This window comes from Takifugu rubripes, chromosome 6, assembly GCF_901000725.2.
Source record: "Takifugu rubripes chromosome 6, fTakRub1.2, whole genome shotgun sequence".
Classification (NCBI taxonomy): Eukaryota; Metazoa; Chordata; class Actinopteri; order Tetraodontiformes; family Tetraodontidae; genus Takifugu; species Takifugu rubripes.
The window spans coordinates 6,105-16,091 of NC_042290.1; the positions used below are offsets into that span (position 1 = coordinate 6,105).

A 9,987-nucleotide genomic window follows, 5' to 3' on the forward strand; every position below is an offset into this window, starting at 1 on the left:
CTGTGCGGTTTGATATATGAAATTTTTGGAAATAGGAATATTTTTTCAGTAGGGGTCGAATATGATCATCTTAAAATATTACAACATAAATGTGTAAAAAAAAATAAAAAAAAATCAATCAATCTTCACTGATCCCCGCCCCTCACTTAAAATTGTTCTTCAGAATTGTCTGTTCCTCACCAGGCGACAGAATCTCAGTAAAAGAATATTTACAAAGATGAAAAGTAGCTCTGGATCCATTTTTTGATGGAATATTTCTTTATCTTTTCTTTACTACAGCGGAATATGACTAGAGAATGTTCAATCACGTCTTGGCTTGAAAATGTCAAGGGACACTAATTATTTTAGGTAATAAGTAATTATTATTGTATTATTATTGAGGGGGTGGTTTAGGAAACAGCCATTGAAATCATACGGAAACTTATTAGTGCCACCCATGAGAAAACTGCGTAAGTACTTTGTCCATCGTGCAGGTGAAATTATTGCTGTGTTACCTATGTAGTGCACTCAGTAGTGTGTATGCCATTTTGAATTATTGTCTGAATTATTGTATAATGCTTTACAATTACCACTGTAGTGCACTCAATGTATCCGTGAGTAGTGAACAGGGAACGAGTCGGTGGTTTCGGAAACAGCCAATGTTTATTGGCAATTGTCCCTGCTCGCCATCCGTATATAGTAGGGCGAACGTACCCAGGAAAAAGGCGGAGACCCGTCTCGCGCACGAGGCGTTCCTTTTCCTCCGTATGCCGGAGAGGTAGTTGTGTACACGTTGTCGGGTTCCAACCGAGGAGACAAATGCCGTCAAAAGTATTCTTTGAAACAGAAGATCAAGTCATGGAAGAAGTTGTGGACATAGCCGCGGACGTCAAAACTCTGAAGGTGAGAAAAGTGAGTCGTGTCGCCCGGAATCTAAAACGAACCGGGACTAAAGCTATGTCCTGTCCTGCCCGCTCCATGTTTAACAACATGTGGCTCAAAATGCTAAGTAGGCTAACCCTAGTGTGCGATAGGTTTAGTCTAACTGTCGTTAGATATATATGTGTGTATATTTATTTAATTTCACAAAGGTCTAAATCAGTATAGTTCCAATTTCAACCGTTGACCTGTTTCATCGGTAAAACCACGTTAGCTCAGATTTACAACAATGATGATGTCTGGCTACCAGATCACGTGGCACAGCCTCGTGTTAAAGGGCCGACGTAACGTGGATGTGCGTCAAGACAAGTGACGGCGCTTTATCCAAAAAATCTTTAGAGTTATGAAATGTGATTATATATGTACAAAAATGTCTTTACTACTTACCTCATCATATTGTTGTCAATGTTTTAAAAAAATATATATATATACAAGTGTACGATGCAAAAAACGGAAACCTTTATTTAAAACGTAATGTCAAAATAAGACTTCACCATTTTTATTTAAGGTTTAATATATCTGTCATGTTCTTGTTAACTGCCATATGTGTCTATATAGTGTTTTATTTGTCAAAATATTCTCTTTTGTATTTAATGCTGAAGATTTCAATTTAAGTTTTTTTAATTTGAAAAAAATAGCTACCAGTTTACATTTGTATGTGCTTGTTTGATGCAACACACAGCTGTGTGTAAAACGTCATAACAAACCTGACATGTGGCGGTGGCCACTTACTGTCTACACACCAATTAAATTTCATTAGTTCTTTGGTCTAACTGAAACATTTTTGAATTATTTTGCTGAATTAATCCAGAACAAGAGCAAAGATGGCATGAAGCTGAAGAAGAAACAGAAGACCAAGGAACAAATGGAGCAGGAGGACCAAGACTGTGAACCACCAGCAGCCAAAAAAAAGAAAAAAAACGACAAGGTGACAGTGGACCAAGAGAATGACCACACAGACATGGATGGGAACAGTAGTGTTGAAACATCACCAAAGAAGACTAAGAAGAACAATGGAGAAAACACAGAGGTTTTTTTTTTTTTCCTTTTACATTTTTAAACTTAATCTCAGACTATGCCTTCGTGTCACAGCCACTTTCATATACCTTGTAAAATTGTCAACACTTTTATCTTTGTAATAGAAGAATACACAAAAGCAAAAGAAAACAGTATCGGCAGAAGCAACGAATGGGCTTTCTAATGGAAAGACCCCCTTTGAGACGCCATCCCAGACGCCATCCCAGACACCATCCCAGTCACCATCCCAGTCGAGTGAAGAATCAGCCAGTGACAGTGAGAAGGAAATGGTAAGAAGCTTAAATATTTTTGTTAAATTTACTGCATAGACAAACCTCAACCTTGTGCTATCTAAAAGGGTTTAGAGTAGTTGGGGTCATTAAGCCTTTATGTACTCAATCATAAATATTGACATAAGAGCATATTGGTGTTCTTATTTTCAAAATACAAAATCAATGACAAAAAATTCAAACCTTAATAGATTAGGATGTCCTGAAAACATGCAGGCCTTAATCTCTGCATCTCTTTAAACTGTAAAGTGCCAAATGATGACTTGCTTGATTTATTCTGTTAAATTGGATCATAATGTTGTGATACTTTGGGCAGATTACAGTCACAAATGTAAAACTAATAGGATTATTTATTTAAAAGGAGACACCAGAGCAGAGAGAAGGAGCCTTTTCCAACTTTAGAATCTCCCCAGTTACAATCAACAAACTCAAAGGTGAATATGAAAGTGACATCTTTACATTGAATGCAGTATATTACTGTTTCAAATGACCCTTGTTGCAGTTAAAGAACGACAGAATGACAACAACATTGCTTCATGTTCTGATTGTCCCTTTTTGGTTCTGCTGTCTGTCTTTCTCTTTCTCAGCTCGGGGAGTCTCCTACCTGTTTGACATTCAGGTAAAGACATTTGACTCCGTGTATGATGGCGAGGATGTAATTGCCCAGGCCCGAACAGGAACAGGGAAGACATTCTCCTTTGCCATTCCTTTAGTGGAGAAACTCCAGAGAGATTCAGCAGGGCCTGCCCGAGGCCGGGCCCCAAAGGTACAGACACGTGCACAATTCCATTCACAAAGAACAGATTCTTTGCATCAGCCTGTCAGATTAGGTTTTGGTGTGATGGAAACTTTATTCCTGTATCTGTAGGTCCTGGTCTTAACTCCAACTAGAGAGCTGGCCATCCAGGTCGCCAAAGACTTCAAAGACATCATCAAGAAATTGAGTATAGTTTGCTTCTATGGCGGCACCTCGTACATGCCCCAGAGTGAGTTAAAATAAAAATGCTTAGACGATAAAAATCATTTGTTTAAAATAAGGACAAATGCTTATTTTTAAGTTTATTCTGCGCTAAGGTTTTAAGCAACACTACATAAGCTTATCATATGTCTTTCCTGTGATAATAAATCTCTACATGCTGATGTTGGGAGATGCTCTGACCTTTCTACTTTCTGCGTAGTTGATGCAATCCGCAATGGAATTGACATCTTGGTCGGAACTCCTGGGCGCATCAAAGACCACCTTCAAAATAATAAATTGGACCTCTCTAAACTGAAACATGTGGTTCTGGATGAAGTAGATCAAATGTTGGACATGGGATTTGCAGAACAGGTGGAAGAGATTTTGGCTTCATCCTATAAGAAAGGTAAATTTAATGTACTGTATTTGGCCCTATCATAAATAATGTGTGCAGTTTGTACTGTCATACTCAATGTTGCATTGATCTGTGAGGAAAATGAAGATTTTTCTTTGTACATGCTATTATGTAGATGCTGATACCAATCCACAGACGCTGCTGTTTTCAGCCACATGTCCACCCTGGGTTTATGATGTGGCCAAGAAATACATGAGGCCAAAGTGTAAGCATGTTGATTTGATTGGCAAGAAAACACAGAAAGCTGCAACAACTGTCGAGGTAGGTGTGTGTGAGCATGTGTGGGTTGGGATGTAGGGGTAGGTGTGTGTTTGTTCATGTAGTGAGGATTACTAGTACGTGAGATAATGTGGATGTGTATGTAAGAGTATAACTGTGAAGGACATGGAGACGCAACAAATATTTGATGAATGTGTTTGAGGCTCTAGCTCAAAATCTTGAACAATCTGCCCTACACAATTTTAGGTCTCAAAAAGAGGATGTGTGTTTGCAAAGAGAGGTGTTTGGCCACTCTACACAAGAGAAAATATCATTATTGCAACTTTCCCTCAATACTCCCATCGTCCTGCTTCTTAACGAACATTTTCATAAAGCTCAGAAAACCTGCCATAACAGGTTTTTTTTTTTTTTCTGAACAGCAGCATTTAAAATGATGCCCGTGGTTGGCTTTTGACTTTGATGCAGCGTTTCTGATATTGATGTGAGAACAGTTGGAGAGTTTAAAATATAATTTTTAATAGGCCAGTGTCCCCTTGAGTCGCTCCCAGGCTGCTGATTTCCCTGCCAATCATGTTTGCGAAGGAGACTCATATTGTGAACTCTCTCTCATACGCTGCTATATTCATGGCAGTCATGCTATCATACATGGCTGTACTTGTCTGCTGCTATAGTCTCACATACCCAGCTATATGCTCTCTCATATACTGCTATAGTCTCACATACCCAGCTATATGCTCTCTTATACGCAGCTATATTCTGTTGTATATATGGCTGTACTCATCTGCTGCTATAGTCTCACATACCCAGCTATATGCTCTCTCATATACTGCTATATTCTGTTGTATACATGGCTGTACTCATCTGCTGCTATAGTCTCACATACCCAGCTATATGTTCTCTCATACGCTGCTATATTCTGTTGTATATATGGCTGTACTCATCTGCTGCTATAGTCTCACATACCCAGCTATATGCTCTCTCATATACTGCTATATTCTGTTGCATACATGGCTGTACTCATCTGCTGCTATAGTCTCACATACCCAGGTATATGCTCTCTCTCATACGCTGCTATATTCGGTTGTATATATGGCTATACTCGTCTGCTGCTATATTCTCACATACCCAGCTATATGCTCTCTCATACACTGCTATACACTTGCATGTGCACATGTAAAAGTAGTTTAAAAATGAGTATGTGTGAGCATCGTGGCGTATATGCAAGATTATGATGGTGTGTGTAGGACAAAGAATGAATTATGTCCTTGGCGGCACTCGTACGATTGTGAAGGCTGGCAAGCATCTTTTCTGCATGCAAATATGAATTGGGATGGTTTAAGCAGTGTGTGTCTTCAGTGTTGTGAGAAAAAGGGTTTAAATTAATGGCAATTGCTAAATCTGTTGTCAAATATCTCCGTCAGGAAAGGCCAACACATTAATATGTAGTAAAAATGGAAGCATTTATCATCGTCAACCAAAGTGGAAATGTAAGGACTCATTAAAAATCTGCCAGTTGAATAATGGACACATCTCTCCCCGCCTGTCATTTCTCCTGTAGCACCTGGCCATAGCGTGCCACTGGTCCCAGCGTGCCGCTGTGATAGGTGACGTGATCCAGGTGTACAGCGGCAGCCACGGCAGAACCATTGTCTTCTGTGAAACAAAGAAGGAAGCCAATGAACTCTCCATGAATGCATCAATTAAACAGGTGCAAGCAAACATTTGTAAAAAGATGACAGGATTTGAAATAAATGTAATGTGTAAAAATGTGTTGCCCATTGGGGTGTTGTAATATTGGAAATTAAGGATATTTATTTGTCTTTCAAACATGTTTTCAACACTTTTACTCTTGTTGGAAATGTGAAACATTGGCCAATGTTTGCTTTTTGGCCCTTGTGTCTTCAGAGTACCCAGTCCCTCCATGGAGACATTCCTCAGAAACAGAGAGAGACCACACTGAAAGGCTTCAGGAATGGCTCTTTTGAGGTTCTGGTGGCCACCAATGTGGCAGCTCGTGGTTTGGACATCCCAGAAGTTGATCTGGTGGTCCAGTGTTCTCCACCAAAGGTCTGACATGTTCTCAGAAATGATAAGATATGAAAAATACTCCTTGTATGTTGTGTAATTACATTTTCAGATTTTTAAGGGAAAATTTGAATTCCCTAAAAATGTTTGTTTGGATACTCTCAGGATGTGGAGTCTTACATCCATCGCTCAGGTCGTACAGGCCGAGCAGGTAGGACTGGAGTCTGCATCTGTTTCTACCAGAGGAAAGAGGAGGACCAGCTCCGCTATGTGGAAAACAAAGCTGTATGTCTCCTTTTGGTTCCTGTTGGATGTATAGGATATAGTGCAGTTACAGTAGGTAACTGAACTTTCATTGCAGGGCATCACTTTCAGACGTGTTGGTGTTCCCACTGCCAATGACATCATCAAGTCATCAAGCAAAGATGCCGTCAGGTATCGGTTATAAAGTTTGATTCATGAATATTGTTTCAAACTTTGGGCCTTTTCAGCCACATTGATTGGTTAATATTGTCTCATATGCTGGTGCCAGATTGTGTATGTGTTGGAAAATATCTGATATTAAACACATCGATGCCATTTGTTTTCTGTTTTCAGGTTTCTCGACTCTATTCCGGTTGCAGCTATTGGTTACTTTCGAGCATCAGCTGAGAAGCTGATTGAAGAAAGGGGAGCAGTCGACGCTCTCGCTGCTGCTCTGGCTCATATCTCTGGAGCGACAGCACTCGAGCAGAGATCGCTGCTCAACTCTGATGCAGTAAGTCTCCTTATAAGCCTGCAACAATGAAACATAAGCACTTCTGGTCTCAATGTGCCAGTACATTTCACATGACTTGTTTGGTTGTATGCAGGGTTACACCACTCTGCAGTTGACGTGTTCTCTGGAGATGCATAATATAGGGTACGCATGGAAAAGCCTGAAAGAGCAGCTTGGAGAGGAGATAGAAACCCACATTCACAGGATGACGTTCCTTAAAGGCAGAATGGTATGTGTATGCATGTTCAGTACACATCATCTTTTCGATTCAAATTAATCACACCTGAATTGACATCATTAATGAAAATCTGATTAATTGATAAAATTTCAATGTGACAAAAATTACTTTTCTATGAATATGTTGTTATTGATTGACTTGTAATAACTTTAAAACCATGTTTTATTTATTTAATGTAGGGAGTTTGTTTTGATGTTCCTGCCGACAAAGTCAAGGAAATTCAGGTAAAATGAAGAAAAACTCATGGGTAAAAATACCGTAAATTCCACACTATAGAACGCACCTTGACTATAAGGCGTGACACCCAAATTTCATAAAATTTATGGAAAAAAGATACACACATAAGCCACACCTGACTACAAACCAAAGGTGGCCATTTTGAGATCTGAAAGGTACACAGAAAGATTATTTTAAATGTTGAGTTACTAAACACAGCAATAACACACACACAGCTTACAGCAGTAAAAATGGATAACCATTTTCTTTTTTCCAAATAGTGCTGCAACACAGCAGTAAAATGACATTACGCTTAAAAAAAAGCCTACCAGCTGTTGATTGCTGGCCTATAACTTAAAAGCTGCTTAATAGGCATTTCTTTGTGTGTTATCAATGACACGGGTGTGTACATGAAGCGCAAAAAGACTGTTAAACACAATTAAACCATGTCTTTTGTCAGTGCGTTACAGCATCTCTTCAATGGTCTTGCTCTGCTCGAGCGCCCTCTGGTGGGCGAAAACATTCATTCAAATTCGGGAATGCCGCAGTGCTCTATAAGCCGCAGGAATCACAGTGTTGGCGGAAAAAAATAGTGGCTTATACTCCGATATTTACAGTAGATCTTTGCTCAAACAAAAGGTTTCTATGAACAAAGTTTAGACCTTCCTTCAGAATTACTGAAGCATGACTTGTATGGTGAACTGTAAATATGAGCAGCAGCTGCACTGCAACATTGATCATTTAGAGAGAAGGCAAAAATATTAAATACCGGTACAGTTTAGCACATTTACATATTTCATCAGATTTGGGGAGAGCAGATTCCCTTCACTGACTGGACTATTTGTGGGTTGCAAGGCGACTCTTAAACGTGACTCACATTCTTCTTGATTCTTTTGCAGGAGAATTGGAAGGATGGCCGCCGGTGGCAACTGACTGTTGCCACAGAGCTCCCTGAACTGGAGGTAAAAGAGTTCACTAATGGTTTTGGAAGAGGTGGAGGAGGACGAGGAGGACGTGGCGGTTTCAGAGGCGGAAGAGGACGAAGTTTTGGGGGCTTCAGGAATGGAAACAACAGAGGGGGGCAGAGACGCAGTTTCAGTCAGGCATTTGATTATTAAAGTGCCTGTGTGGACTGACTGACTGACTGCTTTCCTGATTGCCTGCCTGCCAATCATCTGGCAGTGATTTCTATTGGCTCTCGGGATGATGATTCATGTGCGAATGGGGGGGGGGAACGCCAGCATATTACACAATCTGAAGTTTGCAGACATTCAGAGGTTTACACTGAATAGAATGCTCCATTTCCATTTGTGTGTATTTTGATGCCACAGCTGTGCCACATCTTTATGTAGCTCTGTCAAACATTGATCAGTCGGCCTCCATTAGGATCAGAGTAGTTGGAATGTGGCTCTAAAGTGTTGCTCGAGTGTTTGGGGAGGTGTGACAGGGTTAGGGTTGCAACACCAGAGGCACCATTCTGACTAAAAGACCCCCCACTACACCACCGAGCTCCACTCGATATTCCTGGTATGGGCAGAGGGGCTGTGTGAATGGTGATAAATTGGGTGGTGTTCTGTTATCTGCTGCTGAGTATTGGAATATGCCTCAGTCGAAACGTCTCCCCAAACTTACATTGGATGATTGCTTAGCAATTGCCCCCATTTAATATTTCTGTGTACTGTTTCCATTCATATGAATGACATTAAAAGGGTCATCTGAATTTGTGTTTTTAATGTGTCGAATTAGCATGTCAGGAACTGGAGAAACATACAATCTATGACAAGAAACCACTGCACTATCACCAAAAGTTGAGGAATTATGTTTTTGAAAAAAGAACTGCATATGGACAAAACTAAACAGCTGACTTTGAGTATCAAATGATGCATGTAGCCTTTAAGTGATTTAATTAAATCACGTTTCTGATTTCCTTATATAAAGCACTTTTGTCTTTACAGTTCATACATGTATTTATGGGAAAAAATACAATCTTAAAATTAAAATACTTAAATGCAGAGTACACAAAACGTTAAAGTAAAATTTAAAAATGGGAGACACCATCTGTTTATGTGCCAAAAAAACCCCACAAGACATTTAAAATATCAAATGTTTTTTTTTCCTCCAAGGTGTCTCCAGTCAAATATTCAGGTTAGTCACTTTTTCCATTAAATACACTCCCATCACGTGAAGCCTTAGCTGTCTTCCCAGTTATTTCTAATTTTATAGTGTTACAGAAAGTGGATTGAATCTCTTAGAATTGATTTCCCTTATGCCCTTTTCCTTCCCAGCTGGAATCGACGAGGATCTCAGTAACCGGGGCACCGCACACACATCTGCTGCACCCTAACAAAGGAGGATTTATTTGATTTAAAAACTGCATCATAAAAGAATTTGGCTGTCCGTCCTAAACCAGACAGCAGCTGGTTGGTGACGGTGGTTGGTCAATAGTGCAGCTGGTGGTTTTTGACCACAGGTCATGACCAGTGATGCTGAGGACATGAGTCCTGGCGTCTCCAGAGTGGGGACCATGCGCTTCCTGCAGGGAAAAGAAACACAAGCTCTAAACAGCAGGCGGAAACTGATCTTTAAATATATGTTCGCGCTATAAATGTGAAATATGTCGTATTCCTTTAAGACCGTAAGTGCAAGGAGAAAAATACATGTTAATGATTAAAACATCACTGGTTATTTTTTATTCTCTAAACACGAGTAGTTGTAGGGAAACAGCGCCTCCCTGGTCACAGGGTACCGCGGTACCGGAACCCGAAAGGAATGTGAGGGCAAATTGGCTGAATTACCAACAGCCGCTTTAATTAAACAAACGCAAATTCAAGTGAAGCAATCTTGTTGTTTCTCCAGGAGCTTGTTTAATCTACTGAAGCGGTTGGCGATGTCAGTCAAAGCTGCTCCACTTTAAAACTAGATGGACGAGAGCTT

At 40.0% G+C, this 9,987-nt stretch overlaps 1 protein-coding gene across 3 annotated transcripts; it reads left to right on the plus strand.

The window, feature by feature from the left end:
• Nucleotides 1–701: 701 nt before the first annotated feature.
• ddx21 (DEAD (Asp-Glu-Ala-Asp) box helicase 21) lies at nucleotides 702–8,773 on the plus strand. 3 transcript variants are annotated; one of them, XM_029837661.1, is made up of 16 exons: nucleotides 702–891; nucleotides 1,730–1,948; nucleotides 2,064–2,225; nucleotides 2,587–2,659; nucleotides 2,813–2,991; nucleotides 3,094–3,211; nucleotides 3,404–3,589; nucleotides 3,714–3,859; nucleotides 5,376–5,525; nucleotides 5,723–5,884; nucleotides 6,008–6,127; nucleotides 6,204–6,277; nucleotides 6,440–6,599; nucleotides 6,694–6,828; nucleotides 7,017–7,061; nucleotides 7,953–8,773. In XM_029837661.1, the coding sequence occupies exons 1-16, from the start codon at nucleotides 799–801 to the stop codon at nucleotides 8,169–8,171; spliced, it is 2,241 nt and encodes a 746-aa protein (XP_029693521.1). In that variant the 5' UTR covers nucleotides 702–798; the 3' UTR covers nucleotides 8,172–8,773. The 3 variants fall into 3 exon arrangements, with proteins under 3 accessions (XP_029693521.1, XP_029693520.1, XP_003976441.3); XM_029837660.1 differs by having other exon boundaries at nucleotides 703–891; nucleotides 2,061–2,225; XM_003976392.3 differs by having other exon boundaries at nucleotides 704–882; nucleotides 2,061–2,225.
• The last annotated feature ends 1,214 nt before the right edge of the window (nucleotides 8,774–9,987 follow it).